This window comes from Diadema antillarum, unplaced genomic scaffold, assembly GCF_040938485.1.
Source record: "Diadema antillarum isolate AM-2024a unplaced genomic scaffold, OU_Dant_1.0 scf00000199, whole genome shotgun sequence".
Lineage (NCBI taxonomy): Eukaryota > Metazoa > Echinodermata > Echinoidea > Diadematoida > Diadematidae > Diadema > Diadema antillarum.
Window position 1 is genome coordinate 1,613,531 of NW_027271088.1, and position 20,217 is coordinate 1,633,747.

The 20,217-nt window shown below is 37.2% G+C and overlaps 2 protein-coding genes across 2 annotated transcripts in view; one reads left to right on the top strand and one right to left on the bottom strand.

The window, feature by feature from the left end:
* The window catches only part of LOC139723772 (metallophosphoesterase MPPED2-like), a 28,976-nt gene extending 16,734 nt beyond the window's left edge, over window positions 1-12,242 (bottom strand). The window contains exons 1-4 of the mRNA XM_071634982.1: window positions 11,471-12,242; window positions 9,566-9,750; window positions 5,964-6,113; window positions 4,948-5,097 (exon numbers count right to left, since the gene is read on the bottom strand). Coding sequence (XP_071491083.1) covers window positions 4,948-5,097; window positions 5,964-6,113; window positions 9,566-9,750; window positions 11,471-11,481 — 496 coding nt within the window. The 5' untranslated portion in view covers window positions 11,482-12,242. The remainder of the gene's footprint in view (window positions 1-4,947; window positions 5,098-5,963; window positions 6,114-9,565; window positions 9,751-11,470) is intronic.
* Window positions 12,243-17,313: 5,071 nt separating this feature from the next.
* The window catches only part of LOC139723777 (ras-related protein R-Ras2-like), a 48,748-nt gene continuing 45,844 nt past the window's right edge, over window positions 17,314-20,217 (top strand). Inside the window, exon 1 of the mRNA XM_071634987.1 lies at window positions 17,314-17,472. Within this exon, the coding sequence (XP_071491088.1) occupies window positions 17,368-17,472 (105 nt within the window). The 5' untranslated portion in view covers window positions 17,314-17,367. The remainder of the gene's footprint in view (window positions 17,473-20,217) is intronic.

Below are 20,217 nucleotides of genomic sequence, written 5' to 3' on the forward strand. Positions count from 1 at the left end.
CTTTGTCTTCTTTAAAGACTGAAATTGTCCAAACTTTATGTTTCGGAGGTGACATTTTCCGTTAACAATTAACCCCTCTTTTGAGTTAGCTCTTGCTCACAATTATAAAATTCAACTTTGCTAATTTCCATCAAAACAGAATAGTAATCAATCTGACTTAACTTCGATCCAAAGATTATTTGATTCAAATAGCTTATCATTTTTTGGTGAGTGTTTATAAATTTATGCAACTTTTCCGTTAACTTTTCTGTCACCTCCGAGACAACAGATTTATGTATTTGATTTTTTTTATTCTTGACATCAGTTATACATTACATTTACAAAAATGTAACATATCCCCTCACATTATCTCTGAAGGAAGGTAGTAGAAATATAGCCTGTTGTTTTCATTTCGGAGCAATTTACAATTTTCCGTTAACACTTGTCACCTCCGAAACAGTCGTCACCTCCGAAACAACAAGCGTATTATATTTGATAATTTCTCGAAGACAAAGCAATTTTGTTTGATTCTGTCCAATTGACAGGAATCTCTTTTGGATGAAAATAGTAATATAGCAACAGGAAGTGAGAATTTTCTAGAGATTAATAAAAGATCTAATAAAAGCTAAGAATTACTGTTTCGGAGGTGACAAAACACTGTTAACAAGAGTTTTTGCTCATTTCTATTGAAGAGAAACCATATCATGTACACCAATGGTTTCATTTATTTTAGTAACATAAGTCTCAAAGTGGAGAAATCAACTAACACACTCTCACTCTTATTTTTATTACTATACTGTACGTTTTAGGGCAAATTTACATTTTTCCCCTTTTTTAACAAAGAGAATGCACAAAAGACACCCATCTGTTGTATATATAATATTGTAATCAAGATCAATTCTCCTGCTTTAGTTAAGTAAACATATAGATGCTTTCATCTTAGAAGCTTGATTTCCAATTTAAGCAATTTAGTTGTGAAGATTTACCAATCACAGCTTTCCATGTAGGTTGCTTTTTCTTGTGTTTCGGAGGTGACATTGTTTGTTAACACCATACTGTTATGTGATAGTGAAAGGCAAGACTTCAGTTCCTTTTCACTATCTATTAACATTTTCAAATACATTCAATATCTACAAAATCATCACAATAGAAGTGACTTTTGTATACCTAGCTCACCAGAATTCCCTTGATGCCAAAGTGATACATGTGGCAGTTCATGCATGCCCTAGTCCACAATCTTAAAAAAAAAATCATAAAATAATCAAACTCCACAAAAAGGCCACATGCCTATAGCTGGTGCACAACTTGTTCTTGAATTCTTAGTTGTTGTTTTTCCATGTACAACGTGGTAATCATTTATAAACAAAATTATGTGATTTTTTTTTATTAATATGACAAAAATTATTACATTTTTCAAGTTGAACCAACTGTTTATGACATTGTATTTTTAAAGATTATTGAAGTTATCTGACAACTAAAATGAACAGAGGAACAAGTCCCCAGGACTGGAAAGGGAAAGATCCAAAAACAAGATTTGTAATTCTATCTCAATATAATTTTGATGACGTGTTTACCTTGTTTTGTTATTATGTTTTATTTTAGAATTTGGCTTTAAGTACTGGAATTTCAAGGAAAAGAAAATGGTTTCTTAAAGGACAAGTCCACCTTCATATACAAACATGTGGATTGAGTGAATGCAACAACATTAGTAGAACACATCATTGAAAGTTTGGGAAATTGGACAATCCATTCAAAAGTTATGGGTTTTTTTTAAGTATCTATGCAATAACTGCTGGATGAGACGACTACGACAGTGTATGATGTCACATGCATGCAACGATATAAAGAAAATATAAGTGAATTTCACAAAATTTTACTTTTTGAAAAAAAGTGCACATTTCTTCAACTTGCTACTGATGTATGTTAGGGCAATATTATTCACCCTGCCTTCCAAAAGAGAGAAGTCAAGTGTTCTTTTGTTATGCAAGAAAAGTGAAAATATGTTGAATTTTCTTGATACTTTCTCTATCTTGTACACGTGTGACATCACAAGCTATAGAAGTCTTCTCATTCAGCTTTGACTGAGCAGAAACTTCAAAAATTCATAACTCTGGAACGGATTGCCTTTTTTTCCTCAAACTCTCACTGATGTGTTTTACTAATATTGCTGTATTTACTCAACCCTCGTGTCTATTGAGGTGAACTTGTCCTTTTTCGGTCCCTTATAGGGTTATTTGAGATCAGTTTGTGTCCGGGACCTTCTGTGAAGTTGATGGGTAAAATTACTGAACAAAAAAAAAAATTTCCCCATAAGTTCACACAAAAGCATTATGCTGCTCTCTTCAGCTGGGAAACACAAACTGTTGTCTTAATAACCAAATTGTAAAAACTTGCTAAAGATTTATATAGTATGAATTACAATCTAAAACAAAATATGAGCTGGTATCCACTATCATGAAAGAGAATAACTAAACAAAATAACAAGTAAGAACTGAAAGAAAGAGCTTATATTTGAAAATTAAAGCCATGAGGAAAGACATGAATGTTCACAATATATTAGTTAACACCTGAGAAGTTGGGTTGTCTCTGTGTTGTGTCACCTCCAAAACAATAAAATGATTTTTTCTTATCTTATACTTTTTACTCTCAAAAGTGACTAATATATATGATTTGCTGGTAATTTTCAAGCAATTCAGAAAGATAATACATAAAATTTATTTTAGTAATGTCAACAGTTTAAATGAATCTGGTATATAGAAAATTTATCCCAGATGAACCAAACACCTTTCACCAGTATTATAACATTTGTATGGTGGCTATCAAGAATGATGAAGAATTCATGAACATCCTTGAATTAATCTATTTATAATACTATGTGCAAACAAAAACATAATACAAGTCAAATAAGAATTTTTGCTTTTGGCATTCATGTCCCCACCAAAAAATTACAATGGTACCCTCCGCAACGATAACTTTAAAGATAGTGAATCAATCTAAAATACAATTTGAGGGATTGAAACTATAACTCATTGCCCACACCTTACAGAAAACCCCGTTCAATTTGCTTCAGAGGTCAAAGAGAAATGAGGATTTTTGTAGAGCATGTCAGGAATCCCTTCCCTCCAAGTTCTGTATACTAGTATTGTGTTTACACATTAATATGCAGTTCCAAGAGCATCCAAGTGCTAAACTTGGAAGAATCAGACTCCTGACATCCTTTATAACAATCCACATTTCTTTGAGACCACTTAACCAAATTGACTGGGGCTTTCTGCAAAATAGAGCTAAGATGTTATAATTTAAGACCCCAAAGTAGATTTTAACTGATTTAATCATATTGGGTGCTATCAATGCAAAAGTCTAATTGTAATTTTTTTTTTTTTTTTTTTTTTTTTGGGGGGGGGGGGGGCATACTATATGAATACTTGAACACAATGTTAACATTGAATGTCACCTCCGAAACAAAGTTATTCTTTTCTGGTGTTGTGGAATAAACTGTTCTGAGAGCAAAGAAACATTACTAAAATGATCTTACACCCTCATTTCAATTTAAGGTAGAAAATGGAATGCCAATTTTCTTCAGGTTACAATATCTAGCTTATGTCTGTCATATTCTTACTGTAAATGAATATTTCAACACAATGTTAACATTGAATGTCACCTCCGAAACGAAGTGATTCTTCCCTGGTGTTGTGGAATAAAATGTTCTGAGAGCAAAGAAACATTACTAAAATGATCTCACACCCTCATCTCAATTTAAGGTAGAAAATGGAATGCCATGTTTCTTCAGATTACAATATTTAGCTTACAACCTTCGTCCAAATGGAAGGCAAATTACTGGTGCCCGTGCTAATTAATGAAGTGTAAAAACACACTCGTTCTGTGTGATTTATCTGCTTGAAACAGGAGTTAATTTCTTGTTCTCGAGTTATGATTATTAAAAACATTGATAAAAAGAAGAAGTTTTGTGTTATTGTCACTTATTCTCAAAAAAACTGAGTGTTGATATTAATGTCACCTCCGAAACATTCTATTGTGTTAACTGTCACCTCCGAAACATCCATGTGTGAAAAATCCAAGATTTAAAGAAATGATTGGAATTTCATTTAACCTACATAGGAAGGTAGCCCTTCTTAAAGACTTGTTATAGTATAGAGTTTTACCTGGCTTGCCCTCCAATAAATAGTTAAAATCTTAAAAATTGCATGTCAATTGGTATTTTTACCAAAAATTTATAAATCTCATGTATTTTTTTTTAAATTCACTTTATATTCAACCCCCAAATTGTTTTGATTCACAAACTATATATTGTTGTTAACCATATAAACTTTGCATGGTGAAGTTTGACTACAGAGTTTTGTCATTATGGTGCAATTCATGAAAACAAAATTTTGCTTTTAGAAATTTACTTCAGGTGCCAGGGTTTTCCTTAAATTACACCAATAACTCTTCAGCTTTAAGGTCTGAAATATTATTTTTTCAAAAATTTGAATACTTTCCAACAGGAATCAAACAGAATAATGAAAAAATATTTTGTTTGAAATTTTGACCCTCTGAGTACAAAAGTTACACCACTGATCGTAAAAAAGGCCATCTAACAACAAATAATCTCAGTTCTGCCAAAAACTAACATATTATTTTCCTCGATATACATGTATGACTTTTGTAATGACACATCACAATTATTATTACATGTACCCACACTCTACATACGTACATAATAAAATGCAATTTATTGCATGCCTTTATTTTTCACACTAGTTTCATGTTGCGCGAAATGCACAAGTACATCCACTTATACAGCAGTGAAGGTTCATGTGCATTTATGTGTGCCTAGAGATGGTGAGAGAGGTTTACAAGCATTTGTGCCCGACAGTGCTCATCCTCCCAGAAAAGGAAACAAAAAACAAAATACAACAATAAAAAAATGAGCCTGGCTGATGCATTAAACCTGCCATCAACACTCACCCATGAAGTCATTGAAGGCACTGACCTCACGAGGGAGCCCTACATTAGAGAAACTCCCCGCATGGATCAGAACATCGCCACGTGGCACACTCTTGCTGAGGTAGCTCATCTTTGATAACGTGTCTGATATGCACACAAATCTTGTGCGCCCTTTGACATCCCACGCAAGATGCGATTCATGAGGGTAAGATGGACAGAATGAAGTAAAAAAAAAAAGAAAAAACCTGATTATCTTTTTTTTTTCAACACTGATGTCATAAGGATGCAAACCTTTTTTTTCTTTCATTCTACCACACTCTACCACAGCGACCAAGAGACGTACGTACAGTACACATCAGTGTTCACTTTATGACATGCAAACATGTACAACTATACATCAATAGGACATGCAACCATGGGGACTTCAAGTTTGGGTGTAATTCAGCATGGAATATGATGGCAGTCAGTTCCCTATGTTGCAAAAAGATGCATAAGATATCTGGGCCTAGGGCTTCCATGCGAAACCCTGCACATGATTTCTCATTCCATTCACAAAAAGTGGTCCAAAACTTTAGATACAAGATGCAAGAAGGTATGCACTGATACACTTTGCATGGCAAAAGTTTTACTTTACTGGGGTTTGCAATTGTCAGATAATGTACGGTGTATAGCAGCTGATAAAAAGATGGTGGACACTCCAAATCTGATACAATCACATCAGCTTCATAGAATTAAAAGCTACACAACTGCATCTCGTCACAAGCACACGTTTTCATGTGATTTTCACAGAGTGGCAATGTACGTTGTATAAGGAAATGAAAAAGAACCAAACATAGGAGCTGTAAGGGCTTTGTAAAGCACCAATTTTGCCCCCCCCCCCCCAAAAAAAAAAATGAATAAATAGACAATAATAATAATAAATAAATAAATAAATAAATATTTTGTGAACCTGGGATTTGGAAAAAGACTGAACCAGCATATTCGCATGCCTGCAGAGGGACACCCAAATTGTTGTCTTCTCACAAAGCAGCACTCACCGAGGAAATCATTGAAATCTTGCACTTCTTGAGGGCCGCTGATTTTGGTGAAGTCACCAGCATGGATCAAAACGTCACCATCTGGGATCGGTTCCTTCATTCGGTGCGTGAGGGAGTGCGTGTCAGATATGCACACAAAGCGGACATGATCTGCAGGGAGGGGGGTTGCATAGATGCACACCACGGACACAAGTAACAGAACAGAAAAACAGATTGCACTATTCATTACCAAGATGCACACAATGCATGCATATTTCCTGTAAAATGGCTTTCCATCTACATGTCAGACACAGATTCAACAGAATGCTCATGCTTTCAATATCAACCATTTCCATAAAGAACAAATTCAAATCTAAACAAAACAATCAAACATTTCACAAACTTGTACATAAGTACATTCATGCAATAAACTTTTTACACTGTACTATAATTCAACAAGTACAGTTGTACATGTACACTACAATGACATTTCAAAAAGCTGCTCATCTGTCCTACACAGCTATTAAGTGTGAATTTAGGTTCATTCATGCAAGTTGTTTTTCATTCCGCTATTAAAGTAGGGAGTTACGTATTGATAAAAATTGCACTACACGTTTGTATGATACTAGAATGAACTTTTCCCTAATCTTCAAATGGTTTCCTTTCAATTACTAGTATCTTTCGCAAGCAGCCTCAGTGAGGAACTTCAGTGTACCATAACTCTTTGGGGGTTGAAATGGATACCATTAAAGGGATGGTGTAGTATTGGTTTGATGTTAGAATTCAGCTTTTAACTTTTTTTGTGAGATACTTCAATAGAAACCATTTAATGAAATGTTAAGAAGCCTACTATAATTCTATTTAATAGAGAAATTAAAAGTTTATTTGATGAAAATTGATTTTGACATGGCTGAGATACCCAAAAAGAAAGTAAAACAAAGCAATCCTGATAAAAGGAGGGTACCCACCTTTTCTAAGATAGGTTTGTTTTGGATATCTCAGCCATTTCAAAACCAATTTTTACCAAATAAACTTTGAATTCCTCTTAGAACTATATAATGCTTTTTCATTTTTCATAATTCAAGTTTCTCATTATCTGAAAAAAATCATAATAAAAAAACGCTGGAAACCTCGAACCCAATTTCAATAGACATTGTAAGTATCATCCCTTTAACATTTCATAAAACACAAGAGTGATAATTTGCATGGGTACCGTACTTATCACATAAGAAAGACAACTGAACAAATATGGTTCAATATACTTGATTAATGTTCTGTATACTGTTAAAGTGGAAATTTTCACGGTGTGGAAATTTTGCGCATTTCGCGCAACCAGACGCTAGCGTGAAAATACAAACACGTGAATATTTTTGCATGCCATATGTTCCAGTAGTTAATGTTCTGATTCCGCAGAATTAAAAACACATGAAATCCATCTTACTCAGCCGAGCACGAAAAATCACTTGCACGAAAATATCCACTTTTACAGTAGTTCAAATTCAGTTGACAAGAAATACAATTTTTTTCTCCAATTTCCAAAACTCTTTATTTATTGTATTCTTTTGCTTTGATCACTGATTCAAATTAGCTTTAATGTATGCTTCTTTTCACATGACATCAAACATTCCAGTATAATTGCAATAGACAGGAGTTGAACTGATTGGGTGATTAAAACTGTTATTTTCCATGAAGTATCTGAGTTCAGTTTTGTTCAGGAAAACTCAAATGACTCAAACTACTGTACATGTAAGTATTGCACTCAGATGTAAGTTCTAGTCCTCTTTAGTTGATGTTAAAGGGAGTCATTGGCACCTCACATACATTTAGTCTCTCTTAAAACATACAATAACTGGTTTTGCAGCATGTACAGAAAGTATTTGCCACAAGCTGTAGACCGCATGAGTCATAAGAGGATTTTAAATGATTTTCATTCAAAGAAGACAATGTATAATATTTCAGTTGTTGCCAAATAAATTTTACCATCAGCATGATGTAGCCCCAAACCAAATATTTCATTTAAAGGGATGGTATACAATTGGTGAAGATGAGGATTGAGCTTTTAACTTTTTTGTATAAAACACCAAGAAACCACTAATGAAAGAATACAGAGCATATAAAGATATTCTAAAAGATGAAAATCGGGTTTGGAATGGCCGAGACATCCAAAAACAAAGTAAAACAAAGCACTCCTTATAAATAGGTGGATTCCACCTTTTAGTAGGATTGCTCTGTTTTGGATAAAAAACAAAATAAATAAATGGCTGATAACTCAGCCATTTAAAAGTAATTTTCATCAAAAAACATTGGATCCCTCTTTGAATCACATGCTCATAGATTTCATCTTTCATACTGAGGTTTCTCATTATCTCATAAAATATATTAGAAACCTGAAGTAGAGCTCAACAAAAACTATGCTATTATGATCCTTAAAAAAAAAAAAAAAAAAGATATTGGAAATGCTACACCATGTGCAGACACCTAAAATGAAATTGATGTAAACATGATCTTTGGGTTTAGCACATTTCAGGATATCTAAAGACTAATCTAGATACAATAACAATCATGCATTCATGCATCATAAAGGATAAAGAGCCACAAAATTATTTCTCTTGTTTACAAGTAGAATTAGAAATCACTGCAGGAGTCATTAAAAATCTTGAACAATTTTCATGGCATGCTTCCAGATAGCTCATGAGGGATACTCATACATCAAAAGTACTGAATACATCAAACACAAACATCATGAAACATCTCTGGCAGAGCAATCAACATTCTTCTCGTTTTAAAAATATTTTATATTGATCACAGTAAAACTTGAATGCTACAATGCTAACGTGAGCATAATAAACATATCAAGAAAATGAAAAAAAAAAGTAAATTGTCGCATAAAGAATCTTGAATTACAATGACTGCACTAAATTTGATGATGGAACAACATGCAAATATGGTATCTTTTCAAATATTTTTCTACTTCATGTAAGATATGAAAACAAAGATTTCAGAGTTGCTACAGACTAGAACAATGTAATTTCCATAGTTTGCAGTAATATTGAATAAAAACATGACAACTAAGAAGTCACTAAATTCTCTGTATTATTTAAAACCAAGCCACCACAGGAACCTTGTCTTGTCCCCCCCCCCCCCCCCCCCCCCAATCCCCAGGACATTTTGTCACACGCGCTGTACGTCATGCTGCATGTACATGTACACAAGCAGGCTTCCCTTCTCAATGTCTGTGTGGGAGGTAATTTTGATGGCTTCCCTTCAAAAAGCCTGTGATAGAGGGTCAAAATCCTATCCCATCATCCTTTTAAAAGTGCTAGGCGGGTATCTCCAAGAATCTGGAACAACCATTTTATGTGTTTGGTTGACCATACACCTGAGTCAGGGGGCTGGGATAAACATCCACACGGAGACCTACAGCTGTAGTAACTTTAAGCATGTGATATCTATATTTTTAAATGCAAGATATTCAAATGTTCTTTAATTAAATATCACAAAGCTGACACCATGATAGTTCATTCACAAAGTCTGTAGCTATTGTGTAGACACAGATTACTCTATCCACATTGAAATACTTTGTATCTTACACATGTTTCCTGCGGCAAGAGCAACAAACTTACCTTTAGGTTTTGGGGTACTTGGATCAATAGGAGTGACCACCTCAACAGTCTGTTTGTTCTTCAGTGTGTCCCATACATGATGAGGGTAATTTGTTTTAGGATGAACTGTAATTTCTGTTGGCTGAGAATCTTCATCTGGTTGCTGTGGCACTGAACTCCGCCTACTAGCTCCTTTCAGCATACGCCTGTAACAGCAAAAATTGTGTTTTTGTAGGCTGACCACACTAAATATCCATCAAGCAGAATTCTTCACTGTATTCCAAATAACCCATGTCTCTACAAAACGATTGGTTGAATGAAGAAACAATCTACAATATACATAATTTAGTTCTTTCACTACCACAAGTCTGAAAAATGTACAAAGTTAACTCTTACAAAGAAGCCATTTCATAAGATGAAGAAATGAAAACTGCAGATAAAAGCCTATATGAGAAACAACATGCCAGAAAAGTTAGAAAAGAAAAAGAGTTATAACAATATACCATCAAAAAGTGGATGGCTCGATTCACAGTACATTGTATAACATTTTTCCCCATATTGTACACACTTTTTCTAATTAGTAATACAATTCACTGCTTATAGCTAGGTATTGCTTTGCATGAATGTTATGATGTGATAGACTAGTGTATTATTTTTCCAACTTGTGTTGTTTAGACTCTATACATGTTAATTTACAATTGGAAGGCCAACAGCTGTCTATCTGATGACGTGGAATCATGCAGTAAAAAAAGAGATCACGATAAAAAATGTCAAAAAAAGTGTAAACTCTCACACATTGAAAAAAGAATATTAACTTTGGGTTGCATTTTTTCTCTCTGGCCGGGCAGGACTTCAAAACAGATCTCAAATTCTGGACTAAATTACTGCCAATGACTGCTCATTATTAACATTCTGGATCACTTTCAATTCATGCAAGCATGATGAAACAACTATTTCAAAATGAAAACACTAAGAACAAATCACAGGAATTGCAAAATTAATTGAACAAAATGTAACCACAATGGAGACTTTGCATTCATTCGCAAGATATCTTGTTGTGTAAAACAAGGGTTTGATGGCTGCAACCTAGAGTGTACCCACCTGTCAAAATGAACTGAGCAATATGTGGACCCAAAGAACTAGTGAATGGAGTAAAGAAAAATTGATCTTTTTTTTACAGAAAACAGAAATGTAACAGCTGCAGCCAAAGGCGAAAGACAAAAGAATTTGCCCATTCTTCTTTCTAGTTTTAGTATCCACATGCCACAAAATCAACTTGCCGTTTATTACCGAATGGTACAAATTTAATTATCACTTTGTGCACAGGGCTAAGTCAGCGTTGGACTTTGCTGTGAATTTACCATTTGCAGATGAAACAAAAACCAAGTATTAGTGCTTTAAAATGTAGTTCCAAAATGTGAGCTTAGGGTAGAAACAACCACTGTAAAAATTTGAATCCGTATAATCAAATTAAGTGTTGTTGAATGCACAAAATGTGAACAATAGTTATGAGAATGGTTCCAGACTAAACCATCTACAGTTGCTGTTAATTGAGAAAAACACTGGTGTCTCCTTATATTTTAGGCCTTTTTATTGCAAAAATTTTATATGGTACACTCAGTGTAGGATGTTTTGTGACACAACAGACCTACTATATGCATCAAATGTGATATCTTGAACATTTTTGAAATCACTGCTCCCAAAGGTAAACAGGACCTTTGGGAGCAGTTAAATCAAATTTTTTAAATGAAATATGATACATGTATATCATAAACAAGTTGTTCCAAAGATATTAGAATTCAGATCTTACAAACGGTATGAAAATGTAACAAATATTAAATATCTCAATATAAAGACTAGCAACTAGAAATATTTTTTGTTTTAAATGTCGTGATTAATTGGTCAGACTTCTCACCAAATTCTTACCTGAAAGACATCTTCCTGACAGTGATGCTCACATGCACGGCAAGCCTGAATCAATAAAAAAATTGTGGGTCAACTTCTTTGACTCCCCCAACACCTGCACTGCAGCTGCACTTGTGAATTCTTGAACGAGAATTATGAGCTCGCAATAGAATCAAAGTCACAAAGTTCAATTAAGCAGACGACAGATACTGCTGATACGACATACAAGAGTGAGTGGGATGATGCTAATCATGCTAATGACAAGATTATGTCAATGTCAATGACGTTAAATTTGTATACACAAATTTGTCCTCTGTTACCAGTATGGCTTCTCACTGCACTGGAGACTGGAAGGTGTGATTATAGCTATAGACCCTAAAAATCATTGTCTGAGTCTGATGTAATGGAAGCTCACTTCAGTGGCCATGGTACTGTCCCATCAAATGTAAACCAGTTTAGGCACTCCCATCATTGGGCATGCTCGCTATTCATTACACAATGATCTATTTCAGGACCATTACTCGTATTAACACATGGTGACCAACGCAGCTCCAGTCACTTCCTCGTCTGGTGATTGCGGTATTGCAACACAGCGATAATTCCGTCAGACCTCGATCGTTGGGCTGTTCCTGTCCGGTGCGGTGATTGCTAGTGGTAATGCTAACGAGTTAATCATACAGCTAATATACTACCAAGGAGCAATTCCTTGCTAATACGTGTCTTGACTGGTCAATTTACTTGCGTCCGAGTCGTCCGTCCAGCTATCCAGTCCACCAGCCAGGCCAGGGGCATTTTACCGGCATTGCATATTGCTTGTTCTGGGTTTCGGAGATCTTTACTCGGGATGACAAACACACATTAGTACCACCGCACCGGCACTTCCACGTGCAATGAGACACTGTCCATATAACTATTCTCCTTAGTCATAGATGTAGTTGATCCATAGACGAAAAATCACACTAGCAAATGTCTAGCTTGTTTCTTGGGTATCCTAAGGCATAAAGGCATCACTTGAAGTTATCTAAACTGCACTGCCATCAAAGAATAGATGATCTGCATGGTAAAAAGATTTCTAGCCAGATTCGTAGCAGAATACAATCTCTGCCAACTGTATAGCCCTGTTGTTGTCAACATTCGCTAAATGGTATAATGCTAGCTGCTTTCAATTAAGCTGACACAAGGGGGCGCCCTTTAAGGAGGTTCTTTTGCGACATACGAGCTTGGGATTGTTACGGAGGGAAGATGATTCAATTCAATTCAATTCAATTTATTTCACACACCATTCTCATGTGTCACAAACCCTTGTGGGGACAAGTACATTGCTAAGTATAATTACAAAAAATTGAACAAGGTTGATATTTACATGGAATGTTGCGTGGGGGACCTTGAGAAAGCACAGCTTGTTAAACAAGGTCCCCTCAAAAAAGAAATATTACATGCAGATGAGTGGAAGTGATATACAGTGTGTTGCAAAATGAATGAAGGGCTGAGGTGGGAAACAAAAAACAAGAGGAGGGAGGAAGAGAGGAAAAGAAATAAAAGACGGAGAGTAGTGACATACAGTTCAAATAGGTGTAAATACACACATTGGTCATTAATTAAAAGTCATATTATCATCAATCAACGTAAGATGCAAGGAGATGTTTTTTAAATCTTTGCTTGAATACAGATAAACTGGGGGCAGATTTAACATCAATTGGCAAATTGTTCCAAAGCTTAGTAGGGCCAGAAAAAATAACAGTGTTTTGTGCAAAGGTGGTGCGTGTACGAGGTATATGGAAAAAGTTTTACTGACGAGTTGAGTAATTGTGAACATGACTGTTCTTCTTACATAAAACAGAAAGGGCAGTAGGACATTCATTCACATAGGACATTCATTATTCATTCACATAGGACATTCATTCACAAAATCTTTATTGTAGTTTCATTTCACAATGGCATGCATGCATACACTCTCTCACACACATTTTTGTATGGCCTAAAGGTAACAGAACAGAATCATGATATTGAACGGTAGATATTGATAAAATAGGACAGTATTTTGGAAGTCGAGGAATGATCGGTTTGTGGTTTCAAACTGTTAACATGCGAATCAATGATACCAGGGCTCGCAAACTGTATGGCATTGTCTTATATTATTATAAACTCTTATCACAGACCTTTTATATCTCTTCTCTTTATATTCCCTTTGAAAAGATCAATTAGAATGATATCACAGCACATTCAGTACAGTCGCTGTACCGGTATAACTTACAAAATATAGCGCACTTTTCACGGGCAGGATTGTGGTCTTTCATTGATTGTCGACCCACTAACTTTGATGATATACTTTTGGCCGGGAAGCTAAAGGGAGCGTGCGGACCATGTGACACTTATGTAATCGTTGCGAAGATTTGTGACCGTAGAAACACGGAACTTTTAAGAAATAGGCCTATATATTGATACTTATCAGCTCTTGATTAAACTGTCTTCAACTTTATTTACTGATAGGCCTATAGCATTATAAAACTAGGAATGGAATATTTCATGCCATATTATTTTGGGTAATAAACTGTTCGGAATGATTTATAGATTTTATCACAGCAAATCATCAGTCACTTTTATTCTTTCCTCATCACTTTTCTCAGTATAGGTTTAATCGCCACTATCAAAACATTATTTTGTTTGTTTGTCTGCTTGACGGGCCTATTTATATACTTGATTTCACATTTTTAAGGAATTCCGTAAAGTGGGGGGGGGGGGCACAAAAGATATTTCTGGTGGCTCTTTCGAGTTTAATCAGCTGACAAGCAACAACAAAGAATGGGCGGTGATGGCTCCCGGTGCCGTCTCTCGCGCTACTTCCGGGTTTCATCGGCTGACATGCAAAAAACAAACAAAAAACAAATAAACAGAATATAATAAACAAACGAAACCCGACCTTTTCTTTCTTTTTTCTTTTTATTTCTTTTGTTTTCTGAATCCCCCATTGATGACACACATATCACTTTGTCAAGGAATAATGTCAACAAGACAATTATCAAAAGAACAGAGATGTTTACTATAACAATAGTCAAACCTTATACAAGTAGGCTAATGGCATAAGTGCATGCATGTATTTATTCTGTTTTTTAGGATCAAGCATTTTCTTCACCTTTTGTGCATTATACCAGACACTTTGATTTATAAGTAATGAAGACAAGTATACTTCATTTTGGTGCTTGTAATGCATGTATAGGGGCCTATTGTGTACCTGAATAAGACCTATAAGGCCTTACAGCATGGAGCACAGACCGAGTTTTGTGTACAGCATTCGCAAGGTGAGAGCTCCACGACCGAACGGAGATTGATCGGAGCTGAAAGTGTGAAAGGGTGTATCCCCCGTGCACGAGGGATGCACACTTATGACGGAATATTGGGTTTTATTTTTTGCTGGCAACTGTGTTTGCAGATAAAAAAATCCATCAAAATGCCAACAAGATTATGTGAAGGGGACATCCCCCCCCCCCCCATTAACAAAACAAAAACAAAAATAAGAGAAACGAGCCTGGACGGGGACCCATCCTCTGCATGCATGTTCCCGCCTCCAGGACAGCAAAGCCAACCATGGGTGGACATCATCAAACCCTTGTTGAAAATTGGCCGATAACCCAATAAAAGTCTGCTGATAATGCAAGGCGTTGTTCAGCTTTGAATTGGTTCCATTTTTTCTCTCCTCAGATTAATGAACAGGCCCTATTAATGAGATAGGCGTGGTTCAGTGAATTACTAAAAAGGAATCGACGAGGGGATGCCCTGGATAGATGGATGAATGTACCAAGTTTTTAGTACTTGGAGTTTTTACTCAAGTACGATGAATACTTGGACAGCCCCAAATGGAACAACAATGAATCAGATCGACTATACATTCTTGTCCACAGACCCATGAGATCAAAAGTGTTAGAAACACCCGTACATTTCCAGGTGCAGACTGTGGGTCGGATCATCAGCTACTGTGCTTAGATATGAAATGCAAAGTCAAAGCCAAGAAGAAGTGTCAACCATAACACAGTCATGAGATTTGATGTGTCAAGCATACCAGATGCCTTTTCAGTGGAGGTACATAACCAATATGAGGCCCTAGCAGCGATAGCAGAAGAGATGTCACCAAATGATCTTTGGGAGAAAGGAAGCAATACTCACAACAGCCAAAAAACACCTATCACGGAGAAGGAGGAAAAAATCAGAGTGGATCTCAGAAGAAACACTCAATCTCACTGAAAAGAGGAGAAGTATGAAAGAGGAAGGTGTTAGCATTGCCAGCTTGGAGTACCGTAATGCAACAAAGGATATCAAGAGGGTATGCCGAAAAGACAAGAGACAATATCTTTTAAACAAGTGTTGTAGTATATAGAAGCACACAGTAAAGCAGGCAACAGTAAAGCAATGTATGGTGAAATTAAGAATTTGACCAAAAAGTTTAAACCCAGTCTGAATGTTATTAAGAACAAAGAAGGCAATATTTTAACAGAAACAAATGACGTCCTGGATCGCTGGAAAGAATACTGTAGGGAACTATACGAGGATGAGGAAGTGGAGGAAGAAGCAGGAGTAGAAGAACGTCCGCTAAACTGGAAGATAAAGACATCAGAAGACAGTCGCCTGACCCCTCTGCGATCTGAAGTAGAAGAGGCAATGAAAGCTCTGAAAGGAGGAAAGTCACCAAACTGTGATGGAATTCAAGCAGAACTACTCCTTGGCTGGTGGTGAAGCAGCCATTACATTGATGCACAAGCTCTGTGTGAAGATATGGCAGACAGGGGAGTGGCCTGTTGACTGGTGCCGTGCTCTGTTTGTGCCCATCCCAAAGAAACGGGTGATCTACAAATTTGTGAAAATTACAGAACAATCTCCCTCATAGTCATGCAAGCAAGATCATGCTAAAAATACATGTACTTCTTAGTAGGATCACTCATCAACTAGAGATGGAATTGAATGATGAGATGGGGTGAGAATGCAGCAAAATGGTGATAACAGCAGGGAAATCAAAAGCCGACTAGCTATGAGTTTGAAGGCATTGAATGCCATGAAGAAGCTGTGGCAAGGACAAGACAAGGAGACAAAACTCAGAGTTCTCAGAGCCTGCATTTCCCCAATTGCAACTTACGCATCCGAAGCTTGGGTTCTACGGAAGGCAGATGAGAAAAGAATCTGTGCATTTGAAAATAAATGTTATCGCAGAATTTTGAGAGTCCCATGGGTGGAACGACGAACAAATGAAGACATCAGAAAGGTACTCAATGTACCGAGTGACTGGCTACTGAAGTATGTAAAGAAACAGAAGCTGGGATATTTTGGGCATATTATGAGACACAGTGGGATGGAAAAGAGAGTCCTTATGGCCCAATTCCCTGGAAAGCGTATAGTAGAGGGAGACCAAGATATAGATGGGACAGAACGGTGAGGGAGACATTTGGTTCTATGGAGAAAGCAACTAGAATGGCTCAAAACAGACGTTTGTATCATGCTGCCGTGAGGGAAGCTACGCTCTGACAAGAGTATGCTGCGACGACGACGACGACGACGACAACGATGAATGATGCGTAGTCATAGAGCTGTTTAATGGCATACACACAGCTCTATGTGCGTAGTGCATTTACGGACTACGCCCTCACGTGCCGAAGTGTCAATCGTAAACATCCCGGCTCGGAGGTAGCTAGCTCGCTGGGCTGCAGGCGACTAGCTCGGATAGGAGTCAGTGCTACGAGTGCAGACAGCGAGCTGTAACATCGTTAGTGGAAAAACAAGCTAATACCGAGCTCCTCAGCTCTGTCTGCTCTGCATCTGATGACCGCTTGTATTACAAGCGTGCTAGGCTAGCTACACGTACAGTTCCAATTGTACGCACTTATAGTCTGGGGGAGTCATTCAGGATCATACTGGTACATCACGCCGCTACGATGTCGTCGAATGCCACCAGCAATAATCATGTGCAAATGCACAAAATTGTCGTTGTAGGTGGTGGAGGAGTTGGAAAAAGTGCCATCACTATTCAGTTTATCCAGGTGAATATCGTCGTTTGAATCTCTGTCAGTCGTTCCTTGTTTGATTTCTGTGTATTTTCCAACTATTGAACAACTACTAGCTATACTGCTAGGCGCATGTCCGTCCGCATCGCTGACCCACATCACCCCGACCGCAGCGGGGTGAAGAGCAAGAGCAGCCCGACGGGTGTCAATGAATGACATCTCTACTAACGCAGCGACCTGGGGGGGGGGGGGGGGGGAGGGGGGGGGGGGGGAATTGATAGTTTAAAGGGGTCTAGGGCAATTACCCCCCTGGGGTGGTATTCTGAGACCGTTTTATCTCTGTTGTAAGTCTGTTGTAACAAATCGGTATTCTGAACACCGTTTTATCTCTGTTGTAACTTCTGTTGTAACTTCTGTTGTAACTTGTATTTTATCTTGCGCACTCTTTGCCTGCGCATACCATTGTCTTAGGGTATGCGCACGCGCGTAACAGTGGGCGCAAACCTGAACACCCATTAGATTACACGGTATTCTGAAAACTGTTTTATCTTCTGTTGTAAGTCACGCCCCGTGCAAATTTATGCTTCTGAGATAAAACAGGGTGGAAGGTGTTTTAACTCCGTTGTAACTTTCGTTATTATGTTAGATAGTGAGATAATTCATCGAGTCAATATTGTGGTATGCGAGTTCAAAATAAAAAGATATACAGAAAATAAAAGCAATGTATGTACAGAAAGGCAAAAGATATAGCAGTTTGACAAAATGTAAACTCATTCCACAATACAAAATTTGGTAACAGTAACTCTGCAAGTATACATACGCGTTGCATAAATAATGCACATAGATAAAAACACAAACACATGAACAGAAAGGTTACCGGTACCGTCGGCAATTTGTTTTAAGCACTATTCATTTCAAAAATGTGTTTCAAAATATTAAACATTTGTTTTTATATGATTTCACTATCTTCACCAATAAGAATTCATTATCAGTACCTTTGGGTGTTTCAAAAATATTTATTGCTGGGGATGGCGCGAATCCTGAGAAAAATATTAGAAGTCCAAGGTTCCATGATGGAACTTGACGTGATATTGATCTCCAAGAGATATCTTGTGAAGATAGTGACAACAACAACAACAGCAATGATAATAATGATAATAATAACATGGCATTGCAAGGGCTTAGCTTAATTTAGAAGCGTCTAGTTCCCCATAAACCATGAAATTTGGGTTCCTCTTATGAACGCCAGATATCTTCTTATTTTTTTAGACAAAATTTCAAATAAAAAGACTCAATCTGAGATAGCTTTGCGAATCCCCTACCGCACCAACTATACGTCAAAACCGGTAAGAAGGCATAAATGATCAAGCTTCTGTTGTAACTTATATTCTATCTCTGGCTCTCTTTACCTGCGCATGCCATTGTCCTATTTGTGCGCACACCAGAGAATGAGCGCTTGTTAAAACACGCAGGGTTAAGCAAGGCGCATTTGCCCGAGGGAGTGCCCAATCTTATTGGTTGAAATGTCTTCGATGCCATTTCTAACAATATTTCCTATTGGATATGATTATTGCGATGGGCGGGGTTATCATGACTTACAACACCGTTAAAACAGTTTTCAGAATACCGATAAAACAGTTTTCAGAATACCGATTTACAACTGTTTTAGCGGTGTTGTAACTCACAGACTTACAACACAAGTTACAACACAAGTTACAACAGAGATAAAACAGTGTTCAGAATACCACCCCTGGACATTTACCCAAGACCCTCCCCCTGACCCCTAATGTAATGCTAAGCCTAATCAGCGACTGGGCCGTGTATAGAATCTAACGTAAGTCTGGTTAATCCTAACCCTACCCCAAATATAGGCCAAACTCACCAAAATAACCCTCAACCTAAAAGTAACCCTAATCCTAGCTGCGAAACACAGCCCATTCGGGCTGTGTAGGGAAGGATATTGAGTCATGGTAGAGGGTAGATTTGCGGGTAAATTCCAACTAAAGACTGTTAAGAGTCGTAAGTTCATAAAATTTCTTCAATTTGAATACTTACAGATTTGGTCCAATTGTTGATAACGCTTGCCTGGGTACGTTTTGCTCCTCCTGTAGTCCCTTTCTGTAAATACTGGAGACTTTAAATGATCGGCATAATCGTGATCATATAGTCCCCACCATAGGCCCCACCGCAGTGCGCGTGCACCCGCGGACTAGGGTTAGGGTATAGGGTTAGGTAGGGTTGTATTTAATACAGTCACGCAGTGGTGGGGACTATATCACGATTATGCCAAATGATCCAGTCAAGAGGAATCTGTGAGAATGACAACTGCTTTGTTCGACGGATTTGAAACCTGTATGCATACGCTATAAACAGAGTGCGATGTAGCCTTTTCGCAAGGCCTTCTCGCTGTATTGCGTTGCTTTCCGGGTGAATGAAGAAGCGATATCCCAGCCAAGCGTGACAGCGTGAGAGCAAAAGGGCCTTGTTCAAAGGCGAAAAACATTGCACTTTTCATGCATTTTCATAGTGCCAATGCGCTATGTGCCTTTGCAAAGGTTGTTTCCAAAAACAAAGGGAGGAACTGCGAGAATGGAGATGGACTCGTAGAAAAACGCCTTTTCAAGACCGTAGGATCAGTTTCAAAATGTGCAAGTGAACAGCAAGTATGAATTAGATAAGAGACTCATGTAGAGTATAAAAGTAAGCCTTTTGCTGGTGAAATTCGTAACTTATAGAGCCAAAAGAATTGGGGTTGTCTTCCAACGTTCAGTGACAGCACTC